This window comes from Athene noctua, chromosome 1 (genome assembly GCF_965140245.1).
Source record: "Athene noctua chromosome 1, bAthNoc1.hap1.1, whole genome shotgun sequence".
NCBI lineage: Eukaryota > Metazoa > Chordata > Aves > Strigiformes > Strigidae > Athene > Athene noctua.
The window spans coordinates 265,104,228-265,129,466 of record NC_134037.1 but is presented as its reverse complement, the minus strand read 5'-3'; the positions used below and the strand labels follow the sequence as shown (position 1 = coordinate 265,129,466).

General features: G+C 52.9%; 2 protein-coding genes and 1 pseudogene across 2 annotated transcripts in view; 2 read left to right on the top strand and 1 right to left on the bottom strand.

The window, feature by feature from the left end:
* The window catches only part of LOC141958828 (olfactory receptor 51E2-like), a 138,327-nt gene extending 122,898 nt beyond the window's left edge, over window positions 1–15,429 (top strand). The window contains exon 2 of the mRNA XM_074901756.1: window positions 15,015–15,429. Within this exon, the coding sequence (XP_074757857.1) occupies window positions 15,015–15,429 (415 nt within the window). The remainder of the gene's footprint in view (window positions 1–15,014) is intronic.
* On the bottom strand, window positions 10,758–11,694 carry LOC141966841 (olfactory receptor 51E1-like; annotated as a pseudogene).
* A 7,803-nt stretch (window positions 15,430–23,232) lies between the features above and the next one.
* Window positions 23,233–24,234, top strand: LOC141958824 (olfactory receptor 52K2-like). The gene has a single exon (XM_074901740.1). It carries the CDS (start codon window positions 23,260–23,262, stop codon window positions 24,232–24,234), a length of 975 nt encoding a protein of 324 aa, XP_074757841.1. The 5' UTR covers window positions 23,233–23,259.
* The last annotated feature ends 1,005 nt before the right edge of the window (window positions 24,235–25,239 follow it).

Sequence of the window (25,239 nt, the reverse complement as noted above, 5' to 3'; positions counted from 1 at the left end):
AGAGATTAATTGATTTCTATTAAACATAATGGCCAAGGCGCTGCCTTCTGTTCAGGAAGCCTCTAAATTGATTGCTGGGTGCTGGGACATGTGCCAAGGGAAGGATAATCTGAATTGCCTTCCTAAATGGCCGTTAAGGGCCACTTCAAGGCAGGATGGAGGGACCTTTAGCTTGCTCTAGTACAACAGTTCTTAGGGTCTTCAGAGCAAACAAGCTTTAGCCGGAGAACAAGGTCCTTACGTTGGAAGGAAAAGTTGCATCACAGCTGGTCACGGCGAGCACAAAACTCCAGCGTGGTGTGATGGGTTTAGAGCGGCTGCGGCGCCACGGCGCAGAGCGAAAACGGGACATGGAGTCGGGGGCAAGAGGGAGAGGGAAGTGTCCTGCAGGGAAGCAAAGAGATGCTGCGATGGTGGGAAAAACCAGACTGGGGGGTGAAGACAAAGTGTCATGGGATGAACTGGAGGGAAGGCAACCTGGGGTGAGGCAAGGGGTGGGCAGGGAAGCCGGGGAGCAGGATGCCACCGTCACGGGGTGGCCACCACGGAGGGTTTTCCCCAGCGTTTTCTCTGTAGGTTTTTCAGTAGCGGTTTCAGCTGAGCTGACCCTGCCTCAGGGCGAAGGCACAGGCGAGAGAAACCTTCCCCGGGCCCCTTCCAGACCTGCTTTCCCACAGATCTGCAGAAAAGGTGTAACCTTGAGTCTTTTTGGACTCATCATCTGTGGAAATGACATGGTCTCTCTTTCCCGGCTCTGCTCAGCCCAGCTGCCTGCACATGCTCATCTTTCACACACATTTAGTTTCTTTTCCTGGGGTCTCTCTGCCACATATTCCTCTACGTCAGGCAGTTCCCAGCGCCGCTTGTCCATCCTCCTGCACTGAGAGGCTGCAGGCAAACCTGTGTCTGTGCAGCCGGGAGCAACGAGCTGCTTTACAAACTTGCAGCATCACCCCTAGGAACCGCCAGAGAGAAAATTTCCCCCTGGTTATTTATCTGGCATCTGCTGAAAGGGAAACCTGTTTCTAGCCTGAACGTCGTGCCTGAGGGTCCTCTCAAGAGCAGCGTGCCGAGCAGCCTGGTGTAGGCTTGGCACAGAGAGGGGTTGCACAGGGTCTGCTGGGGCAAGGGAAGGGCCTGGGGATGAAATTGTCTGCTCAGGGTTATCCAGCAGGCCCTGAAGGAGGAAAGGGGCTCAGGCTTCCAGCAGCCACTACAAAACGTCAGTCTTGCCTGAATGACCCCCATACCTCTTGTATAATGTGAGAGAGATTCATCTTGTACCAGACATGCTCAAAATCTTACGATTCCCTCTCTCGAGGTTGACCCATGTGCACTGAGCTTCCTGCAGTGATGTTCCCACCAAGTCATTCTTGATGGTTTTCTGCTTAATCCTTTTTTTCTGCTTAATCCCTTTTCCCAGAAACACAGGTATTGCATGTATATGGGAAGGAGTGTGAGGATCTGTTAATCTATTTTCCCATCTTAAAAAAAAAAGCTTTCCCAGAACCACAGCTGGGGAGTAACACAGCCACCTCTTGGCACACATCAGTCTGCTGTAAATGTTTATAAATTGAACATAAGCTGGTCCTAATCATATTTACTGTACAGGCCAGAGTTCAGTGTGTGAGCACTGATAGGAGTGTGAGAAGGGATGGTGAGGAGGGAAGGGCGGGGGGTAGAAGCCTTTACAAGACCCAGTTTGAAATGAGCAAGCCCACAACTTTAGGTAATGCTCCTTGACATACGCAAAAAAAAAAGAGTAGGAAAGGGTTTAGGAAGATCCAGGAGACCAGGACTGCCGTTGCTACCTGAAATCATCACATTGGCACCAATTCTGGCTTCGTTCTCTTCCGCCGTCTGTGTCTCCACACAAAGGCCTGAACTGAAAGGGGAGACTTAAAGGCGGCTGCTGTGGAGGTTTCACTTCCCACAGCCCAGCCGTGTCCCTCAGGGTTGCTCCAGAGTTTGGAGAGGGGAGGAAGGCAGCCATGGCCCCCATCCTTCTCTCCTTCAGAAAGTTTCGGAAACGCAAAGGCTGTTTGATCATATGCAGTTTTCTTTGGCTGCAGCGGCTGTGTTGAGCTGGACAAAAATATCCCAGCTGCCTGGAAGGAGACATTGCAGCCCAGAAGGGATGTCTTCTCTTTGGCAGGCTCTCCCTCCCACTTGCCACCAAATGACCACATTGGCAGCAGCAGCTCTGACGTCACCAGCAGTGACGACAGAGTTTTCCCAGTCAGCCATCAACCCAGGCTCAAAAATAGCACTGAGGAAAAGAGCTCGGGAGAACCTGGACAGGCACCAGCTGCTCTGATGACAGATTCCCCAGAGGACCACATAACCCTGGAGCCGAGCCGCTCTCCCACTTTGGGATCCCTTGGGCCTTAGCGTGAGGGGAATCCCCCCCGCTGAGCTCCGGGGATGAGCCGGCGGCACCAGCTGACGACCCAGGGGAGGTGTGAGGAGTCAGACACCCAAGATCCAGCAGCTCCTTGCAGGTGACAGTTGTGGCTTGTCCCTGGGCAGGGGGTGTGTGTTGTGGGTTGTGGTTGAAAATGGTGGAACTGGTGGGGTTGGGGCTACAACCCTGGCCTGAAAGGTGTGGGTGGATGCTGGAGAAGCGTGACATGGGCCAGGCTTTGATTGCAGTGGGATGTCATAGAAACATAGAATCATCAGGTTGGAATAAGCCCTTAAGATCATCGAGTCCAACCCTTAACCTAACGCCTCCAGGTCCACCACTAAACCACGTCCCCAAGTCCTGGGGAAGGATGGAGAAGGGGGCTGGAGAGGGAAGGCTCTGGGCAGGCGCCAGTGTGGGGTTGTGGTAAGTGCGTGAGGGACTTCCATGGGGCAGGACTGGAGTCGGGGGCAGCTGTACATGTGCACGGAAAAGGGGAGGATGGACAAGTGCCCTGGATCTGGACCTGGATCTGGACCTGGAAAACAGCGTCTGCTGCAGAAACCTCTGCAGCTGTCACCACTTCAGCCCTGGAAGTCAAAATAGCTTTGAAAGGTGCCAGGAGGCCCCTCCCCGTGCCCATGCCCTTGCTGCTGCCCTGCTGTCGGCAGTGGGTCTCCTGCACTCTGTGCTTGAGGTATCTAAGCTGGCTGCCAGACTTTTTGTAGTCTGAACTGTAAAAGGTGGGATCAAGCTGTGGTGAAGCCTGGGTGTGGCTCCGCTCATGTATTCCCGTGCCGGGCGTCTGGGCACCCTCCACACCTGCAGAACCCCTCTCTGGCTCTGGTCCTGTTGCCTAAAGCGAGTCCACGGTAACTTCACCCCTTTCTGAATGACATGGTGACCTCCACGCCCCTTCAGGGCTCGGATGAAATTAGAGAGGCAGATGCCACCCCAGCGTGGTCCTCTGCAGGGAGCAGGGCGGTTAAACCTCTGCGGAGCACTTCAGCCTGTACAGCTGCAGCTGGTTCAGAGGCCAACCCGCTCGGACTGTTTCAGCAGAAAGCCAGCATCTTTAATTGAAATCATCACAAAAACCCTGGGTAAAGTGAAGTGGTGTCAGCCAATTTCCTGTGCTGCCCTGAGCGACACGCAGGAGATCCTCGGTCACCGGCGCTTCCTCCTACAGAAATGAACGAGCTCACAAGAGCTCAGGGGCAAACATTGACATATTTAATGCCTGACTTGGTACATCAGGTAAATAATACAATGGGAGGATTCAGAAAATGCAGAAAGGACAGGGAGTCCTGTCGCAAAGGCAGCAGACTCCCTGCTTTTAGTGTGCGGGGTGGAAAATCAAACAATCCCAGAGAACTCTGCAAACATTGCAAAACCCCCTGTGTTTCATTTTCCCGTATTAAGCGAAGCTGGTGGACAGAGGCGATTCGAGGGAGCTGAGGGGGGAGCGCAGGTCAACACAATCTGCCTCTAATTTGCTAAAATACGATCCCAAAGCACATCACGTACAGCATGTCACAAACCTCCACCACCAGGATAACATTGTGCAAAGGCTGTAAATAACAGCTGGGAGGCAATAGATCTACCCTGATGGGGCAGGAATGTCGAGGCAAAGCTGTGAAACTTGCTGCTGGTGTGTGATCTCAGTGAGAGCGGTGCCCGGTCCCCAAACGGTGCGTGCTGTGACTCTTGGACAAGCACCGTTCCTTAGGGATTCTTTCCGTGGTTTCTACCTCCTCGTGCTCACCGTCCACAGCACAGCTCCACCATGAATGGCATTAGCTGTAGAGAGACCACTGGTTTTCAAAAAACAACAAGAAAAATTGTCTGTAGAAAGCACGCTCTGCTTTTAGGTGCGTCCCCGAGAGACCTAAAATGGGGTCAAATGGATCCAGGTGCTTGCTGGGGGCAGGAAAATCCGTGGTCTGCAAGGTAGGAGGTTTTCCTGCTTAAGAAGAAAGAGAAGAATGGTGCCAATTAATTAATCCAAAGGGTTTCCAGGTTGCCTGGCTCCATCCGGATCAAGGTGGCCGGATCATGGTGCATGCAGGCCGCGTGCACGCCGCAAGGATTTCATATTTGCCTTCACCCTGTTTCACAAGGTTTAAAGAGACTGAAATCCCAGAACATAATTTTTAAAAGGTTGAAAATGCTTTGGGTATTGATTTCATCCATATACTTTGTATTCTGTAGGCTGAAGTAGCTTCAGACTGATAAGGCCAAATGTGTCCATTCACCTTTATCAGTTATAATGTCATGATTTCATGGTATTGCATCGGGCATCTCAGCAACAGCAGCAAGAAAATGAGAGTGGAGCTGTGAGGAGAGAGAGTAACGAAGTTATGTTGCTAATCTGCAATGATTTCTTCAAAATAAACCACTGTGACATCATCGAACTGGTCGAAATTCAATCTAGCAATAGAGAAAATGTTATCAGATGGTTTTGCTTTGAAAAGGGGCCAAGCGAGGCATGAAGGGGGTTTGGTGATTGACGTAGGAGTAACTCTGACACTGAGGGAAGTCAGAAGCTTGTTGCTGCTCCTGCATACACGAGTTTTTGTTTGCTTGTTTCAGAGGCTGGCTGTACGTCTGAAATGGTGTCTCAGAGAGGTGGGAGCAGAGCAAAGAGCCAAAGGAGAAATGCCGGTGTAACCAGAGATGCTGCCCAAAGGGTTGCAGGGAGATTTTCCATTAGAATTTGCACTTACAAATTTTCCGGTTCCTTGGAGAATAAGGTCCCCTTGGGAAGCAATTTTGTGACCAGAATTCTGCTTTTTGGGCAGACTGGTTTACAGATCTCCTCTAGAGCTGCCTGGTGTGGCTGCTGGCAGCCCCGGGCATGCAGAGGTGCTCCCCCAGGCTGTGCACGAGCACAAGTCCCTGCGGGAAGGGCAGAATCTGGGAAGGACGACAGGAGAGGTGCCGATTTCAGGGGTCTGAGGCACTTGTCTGGTGATGTCCAGCATCATCACAGGGGTCAGAAGAGGAGCCAAGGACTGTAGGGCCAGCCACAGGGTACCGTACTCAGATCCCACAGCTTGTTGGGCTTTATGCCTGGAGACCCCATCTTCTCAGCCCTCGGGTTTTTAGAAGAGTATTTAACAAAGAGAGAACAATGCAGGTGTCTCTGGGTAAAGACACGACTCCCACCTCCTCCATTACCGAGCTCAGGAAGAACGAGGTACTTCTCTGAGAGCACTGCGATGGGGACACGCACCCAGCCTGGCCTCACTGAGGAAGGAGGTATGGAGAGGGCAGGCACTGAAGGCAATTTCCATGAAATTAGAGCAAATCAGGCTCGGCGGGGCTGGCACTATCAGAAAGGGTAGGACTGGATCTGTGAGGACTTGCGCAAAACACAAATATATCTGGGTGCGTGGAGCTTCGCCTTTGCAGTACAGGGTGCATAGTTTCTAGCGGGTACAAGGAGATGACAGCACAGAGGATGGACAGAAATGTCACTGCGGCCACCAGGATGGATGTCAGGTGGTTAAAGATGTCCCTGTTGCTGGGCAATAGTTTCTGGACGCCGTGGGCCACAGTCAGTGGTGCAGCACTCCGCAGCAGAAGCAGGGGTGAAAACCTAAGCAGGAGCCCTAAGCGCCATCAGAGCCATGATGGTAGTTTTGTGCTGTCGGTTCTGTGCTAATCCATAGACAGTTTGATCAGAATGGGCTTGAAGAGGTCGTCTGGTCCATCCCTCACACTGAAGTGCGGTCACGGGTTTCTAAATGAGGCTGGGTAAAACTCCTCCTCTCTGGAAGAAGAAATGCAACGGGAGGGCCAAGAGCCACCAGACTAACCCCGCTTAACCAAGGTGCTGAGAGGAAGAGGAGGAGGAGGAGGAGGACACTGGAGAGTCCTCCCCTGGTGACAGTGGGCAGCAGCTCCCAGGCATGGGCTGGCTGGGTCTCCGCGTGATCCGAAGTCAGCCTCTGCGCCCACCGTGCCTCACGTTTCTCCCACAGCTGGAGACCAGGATCATTCTGCAAACCCTGAAACTCACCCACCGTAACTCACCGTGAGCTTCTCAAAGTCTCTTGTGGGGAAAGAGCTGAGGGTTTACTCATGGATGACCTACAGAGCTGTAAACACCTCCATTGGGTCACACCCACCGGGTGAGGTTTAAGATGTTACCTAGGATGTGGTTTCAAGGGTAGATTTCAGTTTGAATTTTCCTTGTTTGAACCTACAGAGCATCCCAGCTCACCTTAGAGCAGATGTGCTCCACAGCTCCACGGCTGCACCGACTCACCACCCCACGGGAGCGTGGACCCCAGGCCCACATGTAGTCCCAAATCTGGGACACGGAACGCAGAACTGCGTCCAGGGAAACCCAGAAGCTGGACTTTGGAGTTTTTCCTCAGTGCTTTGAAAATCTCTGCGCCCTTTTATGGTGTCCCACTTTGTCTACTTGAAACGCCCAATTCATCTTGGCCTCCACCGTGATCGACTTCATTCTCAAGGTTGAGATTAATGTATGAAATCTGTTTACATGGAGCTAAAAGCTGCTCTTTCTGGGGTTGTGCAAACATACGGATATGGAGGCATAAACAGAGGATTTTGTGGTCTTAAACTAGGTCAGAACATTAGTCCATGTCCAATTCCAAAGATAAAACAAACTTTCCCAATGAACACGTAACTGTTCTTGGATCTTCATTCATGTTGATTTACTACGAAGTTCCCTGGAATTTAACAGGACCTTGTAACAGATAAATCCCAAGATGCATAAGAAGAGGAGTTGGGTGGTGGCTACTAAAAACAATAAACAGAAAAAAAAATTCTCAGTGGTATGCATCAGATAATCCCGGATCTGACCCAGTTTCAGAGCTTGTCTATGGGCTCCTTTAACTTCAGAGCTAGGGCCTGTTTTTTATGTCTTGCAGAGCAGACGAAGTTTTACCAGTAAGAAAGCTGGGCTGCTGCAGGGAGCCTTCCCCCTTCCTTGGAAGAGAAACCCTGTGAAATCTGTTAAGACAAAACCAGCTGAATCCGTCGCGAGGGCTGTGTGTGATCAGCTATTTCAGGAGGAAAGCTGCACACGCCTGAAATGGGAGACTGGTACAAAACACAAATGTTGACCAGAATAAGAAGCAAGCGAGGCGGCGTCTGGACTTGGTTTATTTTCACATCCCTGTGTAGCATCATCAGAGCCGCTGTGCTTACCAGGCTGGGAAGGGGCTGGTGCGAAGGAGAACTTGACAACTGACACCGTTTGCTGGCAAAAGGGAATTTTGTGATGGCAAATGCATTATGTAGGTGCAGGGCTGAGCGAAGGCAGATAAGAGAAGGGGATCGACAGGTGGAAAGCACTTGTAGACAAATTGGTATGTACGTTATTGCTTTTGGCGCCGTCGGTGGAAAGTCAAACATAGAAAAGCAAACAGCGAGCGTGAGGAAGACGGGCGGCCCTGTCAATTATTAAATGAAGGCGGCGGATCGCCGTGACTCGGAGGCAGCGGGAGAGCAGCTGGGTTCAGCGGGACCTGCAGACACGGCGAGTGCTTCCAGGCCTCAGGGCAGCACATTTCTGTGATCTCAGATTGCAAACCCAAAGCAACAGCCAGCACAGCACCCGGTCGCCTTGCTCCGTAAAGCGGGTGAGGTGCTTTCAGGATAAATCCCAACTAGAAGTATGATGAATGTCATTCCTCGGCGTCACACGGGCCCTCCAGGAGGGCAGAGCGTTAGCTGCGCTCTATTCCCGAGTGGGAGCCACCTCCAGGAGGGCTGGGAAACCCAATTAGCACGAGATGGACTAATTGTCATGTCACTCCTCTCCCTGGAAGGAGATGCTCTCTGGGCTGGGAGATGCTCTCTGAGGATGGGAGATGCTCTCTGGGCTGGGAGATGCTCTCTGGGCTGGGAGATGCTCTCTGAGGATGGGAGATGCTCTCTGGGATGGGAGATGCTCTCTGGGCTGGGAGATGCTCTCTGGGATGGGAGATGCTCTCTGGGCTGGGAGATGCTCTCTGGGCTGGGAGATGCTCTCTGAGGATGGGAGATGCTCTCTGGGATGGGAGATGCTCTCTGGGGTGGGAGATGCTCTCCGGGGCTGCGTGACCCAGAGCCGGGGTGGGTCAGCACTGCTGGGCTCAAACAGGTGAAGTGCTGGTGTTTTAAACCAATTGTGGACTTCGCCTGTGAGGCAACTGGTCCAAACCAGCACCAGATTTGTCAGCGGCTGACAAGCATTAACCTCCCGGGGAGCTGCTCTCTCCCATCCACAAGCTGATTCCAGCAACACTTGCTCTTCCCCAGGGCTTGCCCAGTCTGACTCACTGGATTTAGCAAAACATTCAAGCACAAAAGGAACCGCTCCTTCTGGAGCTCGCCCAGCGACATGCCTGTGGCCATGGCAGGGTGTAAGAGCGCTCAGGTCGCCCTGGTGGGGTCTGGCTTCTCACCTCTTATTGGCAGATCGAAGCTGCTCAGCAGTTTCAGCACGGACATACACAGATGCCGTCTTCAGAGATCTGCTTTACAGACCCTCGGAAAAACACAGGAGAGACTTCTGGCGGCTTCCCAGCCATGAGGCCCAGGGCTCTGTCTTAAACAATGGTGTTTGCCTTGCACCCATCTTTATTTTTGCACAGAGTGCATCTGTCCTCCTGCAGACACTGGTCCCTTCCCAGCATCTGGGAAGCAGCATGTGTAGCAGCACCATGTGTTCCTGCTGGTTTTACTGCGGGGCACCTCCCAGTGGTGGCACCCAACAGACTCTGGAAGAGACAGAGCATTTCCTCCTCCTGATGAAAAAGAAAAACCCAGGTACACTATTCCCATAACTCTCTCACGCTTGCCAAAACAAAAGGCACCTCCCTCCCTTTCACAGCACTGATCCTTGCCGTTTGGATGCTCCCCAGCAGCACCAAGGAGAGCTGGGAGACGCTCTCAGTGCAATTCCCAAAGCAGCTTTTGGAGCTGGGTGGGGTGGATGGGAAACAAATAAAAAGCAAAAGAGAAACACCATTTTTTTTTCTCCCTGGCAAAGCTCTCCAGCACATCGCCGCTATGTGCAGCATCTCCCAGTTTGCTGGCACCTGCTGACAGATGGCCAGGGCATCCCAAGCTCGGGTCTTGACCTTGAGGCTCTTCGCGTGGCTGGACACCGACCCTGCGTTTGGCGGTTTCCTCTGCCTTCATCCCTCCCCACACGAGTGCTGCTCGCAGCACGCCCGCGGCTCGCTCTCTCCCATGAGCTGGGGGCTCTCACCTGCAAGGTCATGGCTTCGCTTTCTCCTCCTTTTCACCCTGCTCCCTCCTTCTTGACCGTTCAGCTACTGGGATGAGGCAAAGGCTGGGCTGAGGGAGCCCAGATGAGGAGAATAGCCTGTGAGAAAGACCCAAGGCACTGATTTGGGGACAGAAAGGAGCAAAAGGTGTGGTATGACCCTGCAGACGTGACCCAGTCACAAGGATTTGGCTTGCAGGGGGTATTTTTTTCCCCAAGGGTGGTTAGTCACGAGGTGGATTGTGTCGGGGCGGGGTGGAGGCTCCGCTAATGACAGCCTCGATGCTCTAAGAGGGGCAGCTCAGCCCGCCCCTATGGAACTGGTCACCTATAGAGGGACCCGTGGCACCACCAGTCAGGGCGCGTTCGGATCCCATCGCACCCCCGTTGCGCCCTGCACCTCCACACCAGACTCACCTTCCCTCATGTGAACCCCAACCTGGGACGTGGGGAGAGATTTTTGTGACGTTCCCAGAAGAGTTGTAGGCCGGGCAGATGGTATCGTGAGACAGTAAAACCACACGGTCCCTTTGCAGACGCTGCGGCGAGAGGGGACTCGGTTTTCTGGGTTTGTGTCCTTCGGTCACAGTCCATAGGCCATTAGTTCCTGTCTCCGTAACCGTGAAGATGTGAATCACATTGTCTCTATAACGAAAGCTGAGGCGTCTCATGTAATCACATAACTCTGGGAACAGATATTTTCATATAATAAACCAATACAGAGATATTGTAATTAAAAGCACAAGCCTGGCAACACTGTTTTATATTTCTTTAGAGACCAAACCAGCTGTTAGCAGTGAATTCTTTGACGAAAGTCGGCTCTCAGCTGCCTTCTCTCTCCCACCTGCAGGGAGGACACACCAGCTCTGCCCTCCTGCAGACTTTCTGAAGTGAGGCATCCCAAAATGGGAAGTGGAATACTGTGAATTGCCATAACCCACTCCTCCGTGGAGAGGAAGAGAGCTGTGCTGCGGAAGAGGTGACAGGTTTCTCCTGGGAAGTGAAGGAGCATGAGTGATTTTCTCCAGGAGGTGATATTGCCCATCAGCAATACGGAGAGGAAAGGATGGAGACTGTCTTTGGGGCGTTGTTGCTCCGGGTCTAGACCCACTGCTGGGTCCCTCTCCGGCGGAGCAGGATGAGGATCCGCCTGTGGATCTGCTTTGTTTTCCAGCCGTACAGGAGCAGCTTCAGGACAGGCGGCACGAGGAGGCAGGCATCGGCCAGGAGCGTGAGGGGGCAGGTGGTGCCCAAGCCTGCGGATGATGGACGAGCCAATGAGCGGGATGTAGAAGATCGGGACGGCACAGAGGTGGGAGATGCACCTGCTAAAGGCTTTGGCTCGTGCTTCCTGGGAGACGCTGCTCAAGATGGCCCTGATGCTCATCGTGTAAGACAGGAGGATGGTCAGGGAGCCCAGGGTCACCGCAGTCAGCCCGTACAAGCTGCTGACCCTGACATCCCCTCAAACCGGCCCCAGCATGTCCCGGTGCAGGCAGGAGTGAGACAGGACACGGGGCCTGCCAAAAGGCATCTTCTTAATAAGGGTGGTGACGGGTAGCGCCACACAGATGCCCCATGTGAAGAGCACACACACACACACCCTTCATTACGAGGGAGCTCATCAGGACAGAGGCGTAGTGCAAAGGGTAGCCAATGGCAACAAAGCGATCAAAAGCCGTGGCCACCAGCACCCCAGACTCGATGGCACAGAGGGAGTGGATGAAGTACACCTGGGCAACGCATGCCTCAAATCGGAGGGAGGTGGACTCGAACCAGAAAATGGCCAATATGGTGGGTGGGGTGAGAGAGACAAGCCCAGGTCTGCCATGGATGGCACGGGGAGGGCAACGTACATCGGGGTGCGGAGGCTGTGCTCTGTCGCTGTCACCTGGAGTAAGGAGCGGTTCCCCAGGAGCACGAGGGGGTGCAGGCAGCACAGAGGCAACGCCAGGCAGTAGCTGCTCACGGGCAGACCGGGAATGCTGGTGAGGGAGAAGGTCAGAGGACTAGACCCAGTCCTATTGGAAGATGACATCTCATGCACTGATGGTCCGCAGGTCTGGAAATAATAGTGTCTTGGACTAAAAGCCCTGTGTGAGACACCCCGTGCACCCCAGCTGCAACGGTGTTGGGAGGACGGGCCAGAAAAACCCCCGTGCAGCTGCTCTCAGGAATAACCATCACATCGACAGGGTGGGCCAGTCCCAGGGCCACTGTGGGCTGTGCAGATAACAAGGAAAGAGCAGGGTGGCATTTAATGTGTCTCCCCAGCCTTTAAATACCCAGAGTTTCAGGAGATTTGGTGCTCAGCCCTTTGGGAGGCGCCTAAAGCTTCTCGGCAGCACAGGCAGGACGACAGCCCGGGGTTGGGGTGCTCCCGCCTGGGGAAGGAGGGGAGCTGGGCTGAGGACCCGGAGCCCAGCCCTGGGGCCGGGCAGCAGCCGGAGGAGCAGCCTCGGCCGTCTTGGTCCCAGCGAGACCAAAGCACCCGGACGGGAGAGGGGAGATGGGGGGGAGTCAGAGGAAGGTCATTGCTTGTGCTGAACGAAATGCGGTCAGACCGCAAGAGATAGCAGCTCGCTCTGAGTGGAGAAGCAGCCCCATTATATGTGACTCTGTATTGATTTCCTCCCTTTTTGTTTAAGTATGGCAAAACGTATAACGTTTTAGGGAGCTTTATCAGCTAAAGCTGCAAGTCAATTAACCAAACCGACCCTGATGGAAGAAAAATGGATTTGTGCTTTATAGCTGCCAAAAAGGTTAAAGGGAAAGGAAGAAATTCAGAGGCTGGAATAAGACTGAGAACCTGACGTGGCGTTTCGTCAGAACACCCCGGAGCAAACCCCAGGTCCCCATCCAGCGCTCCGGGAGCTGCCGGCCCTCCTGGGCCGCCTCACGGCTCTCAGCTGCGATGCTCAGCGACGGGAGGCTGGGGCAGATTTCCAGAGAAATATTCCAAACAGGTTTCTCTGCAAACGCAGTTAAATTTAGCGCATCTTGAAAGCGGCAGCTGAACAGCTGGTGGTCACAGCAGCACAGCCTCAGCTCCTGCCAGGGCTGAGCAGGGAAAATGTCTCTATTCAGCTGGAAACGAACACGTTTTGCATAACTGAAGAGCACAAACTGATTAAGATTTGACCTGGATTGTGTCTGCACACCTGTGCGGCATTCTGAGACCTCATCTGCTATCAGAATAAAAAACCCAAACCCCAAGATTTCACATGGCCAAAGGGTCATGAGAGCCGGCGGTGGGAGAATGGCCGTGCCTGCAAGTAGCACAGGACACCGTGGTGCTGCTCCTCAAACACCCGCTGCCCTCAGGAGGGGAAAGAACCACACGAGGACAAAAGTTAGAGCTGACTGTCCCTGGGCCGAGGGGACAAAGCTCTGAGAGTGACCCGAGCAGCGCTGGGAGAACTGGGACAGCGCAAGAGGGAACTGAGGGGGTGAAGAGCCCAAAGCCGAGGAGCTCCTGTGGGGAACAAAGTCATCACAGAAATAAACCGACACATCCCATTCGTGTAGGACTTGAGAGAATGAGGAAATCTTTAAATTATTGATCAAGATCATTAGGGGGGCTTTCCATACCAAGCCCATCTGTCCATATCAGATTGAAATTAATATTTAGCGAAGCGATTTGCCATCTTGGCACTTTTCTAATGTGCTGCTCTGTTGTTCCTGCCAGGGATTTTTGTAAATCCTTGTTGTGATGCAAACCCTCAAACAAATTGTCCTGGCAGGGGAAGAGCATCTCTAGTCTGTCATCCCCAGGCAGCCCCCCCTGTACTTACCCCGGGTCACAGAGGGGACAGGGCTGGTGACCTGCACTTAACCCAAACAGAACAGCCCCCGCGGGTCTCACCCAGGGACTCACAGGGGATTTCTTTGCTCCTCAGGGGGTGGGAGCACCACAGGGCTGTGTACACGTGGGTGTTTTTCTGTCTTCTCTGAATAAAAAAAAAAATGGCAGAGTGCAAAAAGGGGAGTGAAGGCAGCCTGTGGGGGGGGAAAAAAAAAAAAAGACAAAAAGTGTGTATTCAGGAAATTCCCCAGTTTTGCCCTGCTCTGTGCAACTTTTGCATTCTGGAATGTGAAGAGACCCAGCTCTTGTACCTTCCACCTCCCCGGGTGCCTCCGTGCAGCCCCCCCATTTAACCAGACATAGGTATATCCGTGTATGTGTGCACACTGCAGTTAAACAGGCAGCTTAAACACAAGGAATTGCGTTTCTATATACATATGTAAAGTGTACATATGCACTGACATTGCATTTAAACAGATAGACAGGTTAAATACAAGAAAATAAGGACAGTAAGAAAAATCCCCAAAAGGCTATCAAAAAAAGAGCACAGGCCAAAAAAACCCCAGACAATAGCTTCATAACCAGAAACTCCTTTCCTCTCCTTTCCTCTCCTCTCCTCTCCTCTCCTCTCCTCTCCTCTCCTCTCCTCTCCTCTCCTCTCCTCTCCTCTCCTCTCCTCTCCTCTCCTCTCCTCTCCTCTCCTCTCCTCTCCTCTCCTCTCCTCTCCTCTCCCATGGCCAGTGCGATGGGTCCAGGCTCCACATCAGTGACACCCCCCAGGGCACAGGGGCGAGGACCCAGCTCGGTGCCCCAGGCAGCAGCTCGGGAGGGGACAGCGAAGGGGACAACTAGTCCATGAAGGTCCTGGTGACGGACTCAGCCCCGTTGTTCTAGGGTGAATAACCCACAGGGTAACACCAACCTGCTGGCGGGCCCACAGGTGTGTCAGTCCTGTATCACTAGTGACAACACAACTCTTGGGGTTTTGGGGTCTCAAGCCCCTTAAGGGAGGTGTCGTCCCTGTTGAAGGAACATTTCCCTTGGCAAAGAGATTCTTTTTGTGCATGTTTCTTCTCAAAGTGTGTAAATACCTGATGGGATGGGGTAAAGAAGACAAATCCACGTTCTTAGTAGTATCCAGTAAAAGGACAAGAGGCAGTGAGCACAAACTAGAAAACCCAGGAAATTCCATTTAAACCTAACAAATACCTTTTCTTTTCTTCTTTTTTTTTTTTTTTTTTTTTTTTTATGATGAGGTTAACCAAACACTGGCACAGGTTGCCCGGAGAGGCTGTGGAGTCTCCATCCCTGGAGATACACAAAACTGAGGTGTACACGGTCCTGGGCAACCCCAGCCCCAGGGACTCTGTGTCTGGCTGGCACGTTTCACGCTGTGAAGGCTCTGCTCTGGGGGTGCTACAGTGCAGCTCTCGTGCTAGTAACATATTTTCAGTATAAAAACCAAACACACAACATTCTAAGACTGTCAGAACACCACCTGGCTCCAGAGGAGGGGCAGAACCAAGTCCTGCTCTGCCCCTTCCCTTCTGCAGCTCCCGGGTGCTGTCACACTCCTTCTGCCTGCACCAGGACGTGATGAACCTGGCCTGTGCCAACGCCACCCCCAGCGTGGTGTACGGCCTCACCGCCATCCTGCTGGTCATGGGCCTGGACGCCATCCTCATCTGCCTCTCCTACGTCCTCATCCTCAAGGCTGTCTTGCGGCTGGCCGCGTGGAAGGAGAGGCTCAAGGTGTTCAGCACCTGCGTTGCCCATATCTGCGTGGTCCTGGCCTTCTACGTGCCCCTGATCGGGCTGTCCGTGGTGCACAGGTTTGGGAAGGACCTGGCCCCACTGGTCCATATCATCATGGGCAACGTCTACATCCTGGTGCCCGCTGTGCTCAACCCCATCATCTACAGGGTGAGGACCAAGGAGATCCAGAGGAGGATCCTGATTTCAGTTTAAATTTCCCGTGACAGGACTGCCCACTGAACCGCACCCAGCTCTTGACTTTTCTTGTATTTTCTCGGCTTAGCTCCGGGGATGGGGAATGTGCTCCTCTTCTCTGACTACGCAGCGTGCTGCCGGAGCCCTTGGCAGGCTCTCAGTCACTATCACAACACAAATAACAATAATTTATGACTGCAAATTGTCGAGCAAATATACTTTGTGCAACAAGCACTAGTGCTGTAATAAAAAGCTGCACAAGCTCAGCAGGTTGATGGCTTTATGGATGTAGCCAGAGCCCTTCAGGAGTTAACATTTACCTGGGACTTGTTCCTTTCCTTGCAGCACATCCCAGTACTTCCAAGAACAGCAGTGAGAGACAGAATAAAACACTTTCATCTAATATTAACTTTTTCACCGTGTCTTCTTTTTCTTGCATTTATTTACCAGCTATAATTTAGAAAAAATATGTTTGAAAGGAACAGATACCACTTTGTGGAAGCAGGAATTTCTAGCAAAAATCTTATTAAGAGCTTCAATGCCTGAATTAGGAAAAATTTAACTCGTTATCCACACAGCACAAAGCAAACCAGTATTTGTAACAGGCAGCTCGAGATATTTGTGAGGAGTGTACTGGGTGTCGCTGGCAAGGTTTGGGTGTTGGAGTGGGCTGCAGGGGTGGCCAGGAGGGAGGAACGGGACTACCCGCTGCCAGACCCGACATTTCCAGCTGGATCAGACCCATCATGCACCAAAGCTGAGCCAGCCAGGGGAGTCCGCGGTGCCTCTGTGAAAATATATTTAAGAAAGGGCAGAAAATACCAGGTAGAGAGAAGGAGTGAACAAAAAGAGTGAGAAACATCAAGGGGAAAGGCAAGGTAGGAGGTGCTCCATGGTAGGAGCTCTCCCCCGAAGGGACTGCGGCCCGTGAGGGACCCCCCACCAGAGCGGGTACCCCAAGGGGTCTGCAGCCCACAAATCAGCCCACGCTGGAGCACTGGAAATGAGTGAGAAGGAAGAAACGGCTGCGTGCTGACCCTGAGCCCCCCTCGCTGAGGGCACTGAGTGAAACCTGCGGTGATAACGGGCAGTCTGGAGTGAAGGTGTGATGGTACCGCTGATGGTTTCGAGGAGTCATCAGTCATAGCCCCAGGATGCCTATTGCTGAGCGGGGCTGGACAGCCCGGAACACAACATTGTCTCTGCAACACCAGGGCTGTGTTTTGCCAGAGCACCTCAGTTTTAATGAATCTGTACTGAACTTTCCTGTCCAGTTAATCATCACTCAGCTTTGCGAAGTTCTCACAGAATCACCGAGTGCTTCAGGTTGGAAAAGCCCCTCGGGGTCATCGAGTCCAACCCTCAGCCCGACTCTACAAAGTTCTCCCCTACCCCACATCCCCCACAGCTCATCCCAACGGCCCTGAAACCCCCCCAGGGATGGGGACTCCCCCCTCCCTGGGCAGCCTCTTCCACTCTCGGACCACTCTTGCTGGGAAACATTTTCTCCTCCTGCCCAGCCTGAGCCTCCCCTGGGGCAGTTTCCAGCCGTTCCCTCTTGTCCTGTCCCTGATCCCCTGGGAGCAGAGCCCAGCCCCAGCCTCTCTGCAATGTCCTGGCAGGAGCTGCAGAGAGGGATGAGGGCTCCCCTCAGCCTCCTCCTCCTCACCCTGAACACTCCCAGCTCCTGCCCTGCCTCCTCACAGGATTGATTCTCCAGCCCTTCCCCAGCCTCGTTGCCCTCCTCTGCCCTCGCTCCAGCCCCTCCAGATCTCTCTCGGGTTGAGGTGCCCAAACCTGGACACAACCCTCCAGGTGTGGCCTCACCAGTGCATAATCCCTCATCCCTAATCCCTCATCTCTACTACTTTGGGTATAACTGTTTCATAAAAAGCTTCATAACACCCCAGTTCACATCCTTCCCTAGAGCTCTGGTCAGTAGAACTGCTGGGGACAGACTGGGGGACGCAAACAGAGACCCCGCAAGAGCCTGTGACCCTCATGGGAATGTGGGCGATAAGCCACCGCCTGCAGCGTGAGCTGGTGGATGTGGGGTGTCTCACCTGCTGGGCTGAGATTGCAAAAGCCAGGTCAGGGATGCAACAGCTACCGATGGAGTAGCAAGGCAGGCCAGACTTTGTTCTTGTGCCACGTAATTTCATTAGACGCTGCAAACCAGCGTCTCCTTTTGTAATAGTCCAGCTTTATAAATATGCCAACCAAGCAGCAAAACACATTTCTCATTCTAAGACTTGGAGAAAATAAAGGAAGTAGATACATTAATTCAGTAGAAATATTATGGACTTTGTTCTTTTTTTGTGCTGTGTTTGCAGTGCTGATCTATGAATCAGATCTACGGCAGCTTAGCACATCGATAAATAACTCAGGCAACAGAAATCGCATCCAAGTCGTGTGAGGACAACCAGAAATGAAAAGAGAGTTAAACCCCGTCGTGCTCACAGGTGTTTGTGCTCCTCCCCGTGACCCTGGGAACGGGTCCCCCGAGCCCCCAGCCCGTGCAGGGGTGGAGGAAGGGGCCAGTGCCCTGCCTGGGCTATCGAGGGGGTGAGATTTAACCTCCCCCTTCCCGAGACCATCCTCCGAGCTCACGCTGGCAAACGCGAGCAACCCTCCTCCACGAGATGCGTCATCGCCCGCGGCGCGTCCAGCCGAGAGCCTGGGAGCGGGCGTGGGGCTCTGGGCTGGGCTGTGCCTCTGCCAGCGCCACGGCCCGAGGAGCGGGCAGCACCCACCCCCTCCTGGCAGCGAGGGCCGGCACCCCAAACCTCTCCCCTTCCAGCACCAGGCGGTTTGGCTCCTCTGTCTCCCACCACTTCAAACGGTCCAGCAGCACCAGCAGCTCTCTGGATGACCCGCAGGCCACCAGCTCATTTCCTTAGCACACAGAAAGAGAAGAAAGTAGCCCGTGGAGCTCAAACAAGAATGTTATTTACCTCCAGCTCGCTATCAGCGCAGTGACATCAAAGCCAAACGCTCTGGAAATTTTCCAGTTCTGCATAGGCTGGCCTGTGGATTGAGCACCCTCCTCAGTCTGCCAGGCAGGCTTTGCCGCTCGCCTCAGGCAGCCATGAGCTGAAATTCCGCCATCTTTAGCATATATGTACAGTCCTCTCACAGTCCGCAAGTCTTAAACTTGGGAGGATTCAGGAGGCGAGACGGGGCTCATTTAGAGTGGATCCCGCACACGCTGCACATGGGTCTCATGTTAATTTTTGTGGCCCGTCATGTGCTGCAATTTGCATGTGCAGTCACACGGAAACACATGCACGTGGACGGGATGTGCAAGGATTTAGATCCTCATGAGACACGATGCAATGAGCACCTGGCCACGGACCTGCTCGGTTTCGACACCATACACAGTGGGGTTCACCACGGGCGCAAACGTCGCCCCTGTCCCCGTCCCAGCTCCCCGTGTCGTCCCCAGGTGTTGCAGTCCTGCCCCCCCAGCCCCTTTGGTGGGATGACGGTGGTGCAGGAGGTCTGGATCAGTGTGTGGTGGTTTCCTTCTGCTGCTCCTTGGTCCTTACTCACTCTCCTCTGCCCCACCTTGGGTCTTCCACGGTCCCTCAGGGCTGTCCCTGCCCCAGCATGGGTCTCCTCCTTCCAAGAGCATCTCCAGCCATGCCATCTATTTGTCTGCAGCCAAAATACCAGCAGAAGCCACAAGGCTCCTTAATCTGATCTTCTGGGCTTCTCCTTCTCTCCAGTCTCTGCAGATTTCTGCTAGTTTGGGTTGCTCTCTTTTGAAGGACCAGTAGCCCAAGGGGCCAGCTCACCGAGAAGTCATTGCTCTTTGTGTCCTGTTTGTAGCTGCCAGACCAAAACAACTGAAAAAACTGACACTGATCACAGACATGGGGATGATCTGAGCAGCTTCCCGCCCTCCATCCCCAGCTCAGCTCTCCCTAAATGCCACACTGTGCTTCACACCTGACCTCCACCCTCAGAGCCTGCAAGGACAGGGAACACCTGCACCGGGCCCAAAGGATCAGCCCTCATTTAGGAAGCATTCTCTGAAGTTCATGGATGCTTCAAGATCCTCATACGAAGGGTGACATTAAAATACAGCCCTAAGAACCCAGGCTGCTGTCTTGGCCCCAGGAGTGCACGGCACACATACAAAATCAAAGCAAGTTTTACAGGGACAGGGTTAAGCCCAAAGGACACGTGCACCGTTGCGTGTGGACCAGGAGAACAGCTAGCCATGCCCAGAGGGATATTTGCCCACCCAGAGGTAAAATTCCCCCTTTGTGGACCATGGATCTGTTTGTCACTGCTTAATGCTGAGGCAGACATGACCCCTGCAGGGGGACAGAGGAGCGAAGCTGTTTACAAACTTTGCTATTCCTGGTTATTCCCAGGCAGCTGTTTCTCCTCTGGGATGGTTAGTGTCTCCCAAGTCCCAACAGCGAGTGATTAGGATGATGAAGTTCCTTAAGGCATATAAATATTTCCGTGCAGCTCCTTTTGGCAGGTTGAGGAGTTGCTTGGCTGTGTGAGAGGGGAACAGTATTTGAAGGTGATGTAGCTGCAGCCAGGGTCACGTCCAAATCATCCAGGTGGGCTGGGGCGATGTTTTCTTTTCACTTAACCTGGTGTTATGGCCAGTATTTTTAAGCATAGTGCCAAGCTCTGAGCCAAGTTTGAATTTTAGCCAAATTGAGGTGGGATATAAAACAATCTATCCAGAAAAGCTGCCACGCAGATATGCCAATACATCTAAGTGCACTTGTCTCTCACTGAGTTAATGAGCTGCTTCATTACTTCTAGATACCTCACATTAAGTGAATGTTGTGGTAGAGAACTGCCAGTCAGACCCCTGCCACCTCAGTTTGCTTCCTCGCATGGGTTAATTACAACAGGGCTAATTATTGGGCTGCAAATTGTTCCTTGGCTAAATCAACTTCAAAGAAGCCGCAGACACGCAGGCGTGACATCTGCTCACCCAGTCCTCTGTGAGACCTGCGATTGCCTGCTCGGAGCTCTAGTGCTGTCCCTTTGGCTGGCGTCCACCTGAAGAGGATGGCAAACACCCCAAGGAAGGTAATAATTTGTTCTTCTCCCTTACGGAAAGGACAAAAGTCACGAGCTCTGGTGAGATATAGACTTGATGTGAGGAAATGCTCTGAGACGGGTGACTGGGGGGAAGTGTTGAGCTTCTGCGATGGGAGATGGGTTTGTGCAGGTATCTATCAGAGATTACTTTTGATCTTGCGCTGGGGAAGGGGTATGGACTGCATCATTGGCTCTCCAGAAAGCCCCAGCTCAAGGGAGCTTTGTTTCAGGAGAGGCCGGGCGCTGGGCGGGAGAGCTGCCCGGCTCTGGGCACAGGCAGGTCAGCCTGCGGTTGCACAAGGACGTGGCTGAATGTTTTTCACGGCCTCAGGCTGCGTGGCTGGTGGATTTACAATGTCTAAGAATGACACAAAATGTTAAGCACATCAAATCTGTAAATTTAACGATTATTGCTTAGCGGCAGAGAGGCAGAGCTGACAAAACCGAGTGAAGGAAAGAGTTAAAATCTGCCCTTCGAGGACCAGGATCTACCCCTCCTTACAAGGTCAGGGAAGCCTTGCTGCTATGCTAGCAAGCAAAGATTTCAAATCCTTTTGCAGCTTGTTCAACACCAAGCAGCTCGTTCTCTGAGGGTATTTGAACCTGTTTCACTGCTTAAAAATAAAGTACGATGAGTTTGCAACAAATCTAATAGGGTTCAGCAAGCTGCGTCAGGGTGCCTGGTAATGTCCCCCATTTCTAGGAAATTTTCTGGATTTTGGCTGCTGCAATGAGCAAAACTTGTAACTTTACAAGTTACTGAACTACTTAATTGCACAAAATAAACCTCTATCAGCTTCTCGTGCCAAGGAAGCACCAAAACCACCCGGAAGGGTGTGAAAGGGCCTGAAAGCGCTGTTCCACCTGAGCAGTGAGAAGTCTGAAAGTGCTGCTGTTGTATCTACAACTCAAAAATAGCCCAGAAGGGGACATCTTCCTCACGTGGCATCTGTCCGTGGGCTGCAGCTGCATCCTGGGGGCTGGTGGTAGGAGTGAGGGGTCCGGGATGGGTTGGAGCTGGCGAGGCGAAGGAGTTGCTGCTTCGGGTGTGATGCTCTGGGCAGGGCTGGGAAGCAGCACCAGGCACCAGCTCCTGTGTGTGTGTTCTAGGTCCGGAGGCACCTTTGGCTGCTGTCAAGGTTGCCCTTGCTTGACAGGGCAGGTCAAGAGGAGGATGAAGGATGCGCAGAGGAGGTCAGGCGTAGGGTGGATGGAGCCGGAGCATGGTGGGGACGGCGCCTTGGCGTGACCCAAACGGGCTGGTCAGAGAGACTGAGCTAAGGAAGAGGTTTCCTCGGCATTTTGCGTGGTGTGTGCACCCGAGAAACCAGACCCTGCTCAGGGCAGAGCCCTGGCACTGTGAATGTACCTGAAAAGGACCCGGTAAAAACTGAGTCTGCTCCCTGCTGAATAGCGTCATTTAATAACCTGGGTGGCTTTATTGTACAAGATGAAGTCCAGGTAACTCTGCCCAGACAGTACACAGGGTTTGCAGATCAATTACCTTTGACAGAGAGCAGGGAGGGGGTATCTGCTGTTTTTTCAAGCACTGAATTACAGGATCTCAGATGTGTTTGCCTTTTCCAGATAAATAATTCTGGCACAAGACACGTTTCCCGCTGGACTGGCTTGTGCCAGCTGTGGCTCTGCCTCCCTGAATTTATAGCCGAGGTAGCTGACTGCACTGCAAACAGAGTCCTCTTTGCAATAAACTATTATAAATAACATTGTCTTGGCAGCGTTTTCACAATATTGGCTTTGCAGTATTTGGCCTCACGCTGCAAACAGCAGTGACTAGAAACGGGCTGAAATGCCTGTTGGGTTTGTCACATGGATGACTTGAAGCAGCTTGGAGGAAGATGAAACTATTTAGGGGTCAAGGAAGTCAAATATCTGGAAAGCCAAGGGGATGAAGTCTGGCCCTTTGGTATGTTGGGGAGAACTGAGGGTACGAACGCCTGAGAAACTTGCATCTAATTCCCATACTGCTAGCAGGTTAACTTAACCTTGCCGTGCCTGGCTTTTCCCCATAAAACAGGGACAGTTTTGGTCAGGACACTGTTTTTCCTGCAGTGGGGGCCCTGTGGGTGGGAAGCCCGTTCACAGAGGGACTCCAGCAGGAACAGCCCCACGGCTGACGGTGCTATGCAGCTGGGGGGTCCGTGGGGTCTGCGGCTGCTCCCTCGGGCATCAGCTCTCGCAGCAAAAATGCTCTGGGTGACAAACACTGATGTTGTAAATATGCACCTGCTGCAGTTTCCCAGGGTGGGGATCAGGTGGGACACCCAGCCCAGGAGAAGATGTGTTTACACCTGCAGAGGAGTGTGAGTGAGCGGAGTCCTGCTGAGCTGCATCCTCCAAGTATTCTGGATATTCCCCCTTCTCCCATCTTAAATCTTTCTACCGATGGCAACTAAATGTTCTCAACTGCTAACTTGTAAATCCCAAAGTGTGGAAGGGGGGAGACAGCATCCAGAGGCCAGCCCCGGGTGGGAGGAGAGGTCAGATAGCTCCCAAATGTTTGGGCTAAGACCCTGTGAGGTCTTGCCAGTGATGGGGCTGAGTGCAGCTGGGTAAGAGGAAGGAGGACAGGAATTGGATCATAGAATATCTCTAGTTGGAAGGGACCCCTAAGGATCATCGGGTCCAGGTCTGTGTGCCTGAAAAGATGGGCAGAGGGATCCTGCCTGTGGCTGGAGTCCACAGCACTGCTCGCTCCAGCTCATTCCTCTCCTGTCTGTGTCTTCCCTTCCAGCTCAGCAGCAGTGCCTCATGTCCTACCCAAACCACTCCAGTCCCTCGTCCTTCATCCTGACAGGCATCCCTGGGCTGGAGGATGCTCAGTTCTGGATTGCCTTCCCATTCTGCACCATGTACTTCATGGCAGTGCTGGGGAACATCACGCTCCTCCTCGTGATCAGGACAGACCCGAGCCTGCACCTGCCCATGTTTTACTTCCTCTCCATGCTGGCTGCCATTGACCTCGTCCTCACCACTTCCACCATGCCCAAGCTCCTGAGCATCTTCTGGTTCCGCTCCCACGAGATCAACTTTGCGGGCTGCGTGGCTCAGATGTTCTTCATCCACAGCTTCTCCATGGTGGAGTCAGGGGTCTTGCTCACCATGGCCTTCGACCGATACTTGGCCATCTGCAAGCCCCTGCGCTACTCAACCATCCTGACTGGCCCCATCATCACCAAGCTGGGGCTGACCGCCGCGGTGCGTGGCATCGCCATCGTCACCCCTGCGATTTGCATGGTGGCCAACCTGTCCTACTGCGGCCCCCGTGTCATCCACCACTCCTACTGCGAGCACATGTCAGTGGTGAAGCTGGCCTGTGGGGACACCCGACCCAACAGCATCTACGGGATCACGGCTGCCACCGTCGTGGTGGGCTCAGACTCCATCCTCATCGCTGTCTCCTACATGCTGATCCTGAGGGAAGTCGTAGGCCTCTCCTCCAGAGAGGCTCGTCTGAAGTCCTTCGGCACCTGCGGCTCCCACATCGGTGTCATCCTGCTCTTCTACACGCCTGGGCTCTTCTCCTTCTACACGCAGCGCTGGGGCCGGAGCATCCCTGCACACCTCCACATCCTGATGGCTGACCTCTACCTGCTGGTGCCCCCCATGCTCAACCCCCTCATCTACGGGATGAGGACCAAGGCGATCCGGGAGCGGGTGCTGAGCCTGCTCTGGCAGAAGGGGAAAGTGCCCAGCCCATCGCTAATGCCAGGTGGCAAGGAATAGGGTTCAGAGCAGGGAACAACGGCAGCATGTTTGGGGAGCAAAGAAAAAGCTTAAAAAGCTGTCTACTGGGAAAGCAGGATGATCCCTTCAGCATCGTGGCCAAGCCCTGGAAGCACCATGGAAAATTTGACTGTTGAAATATTTTTAGAAAGTGAATTCTACATTCCTGTTTAGAATGGAAAGATAAATTGTGTCTGACTCTATCTGTATCTTTGTTCCTCCCCAGATCTGTGTAACCTCATGACTCTCCATCTCAGCTCTCGATAAAAGACTGTTACCACTCTGAAATGAAATTCTGTGGTTGGATTCATCCTCCCCACGTACCTTTTTCACCCAGTCTGTAACTCCCTATTTATTCACTTCCCAGTTTCTAGCAGCTGCCCGATCTTGGTGCCTGGCCATGAGGGAAGAGCGTGGTGTGTGCGTATGCACATTTGCACACACACACTCATCCAGATGTTGGCCCAGACATTGTTTTCCTCCTAATCCCCTCTTGAAACCGTACTGAAGCGTTTGCAGGAATCACAAAAAGCCAGAGAACACTGAGAACACTCAAACCCTGCAGTGTCACAAAAGTTTTGTTCCTTTCTTGTTAGAAACACCAAAACATCATCAGCCGTGGAGTGTTGTTCTACAGTTTTTTTCCCCAATACTTTGAGACTCTCTAACTTTCTGTGTTGTGTCTCTCCCCTAAGCACACAGGCACCTGTAATGGGATTTGCAGAAGCTCCAGTTTTTCATGAGCCTTCACTTGCCTCCGAACTAGTGTGAGATCCTACTCCTGTGGCTCAGGCACTCGAGCAGACTGGCTCTCCTCGTTGGAGACGTGATTCTGCACGTGCTGTGTGGCAGGAGGGTCCATCAGTCCTTCCCCTTAACTAACACCCAGGCGCAGCGCTGCCTTAGGGAGAGCAGGAATCCTGTGCAGGGGGGTGAGCAGAGCAGCTGGAGAGTGCAATTGCACAAATCCCCTTCGCTTATCTGAAGGATGGGGACACAAACTAA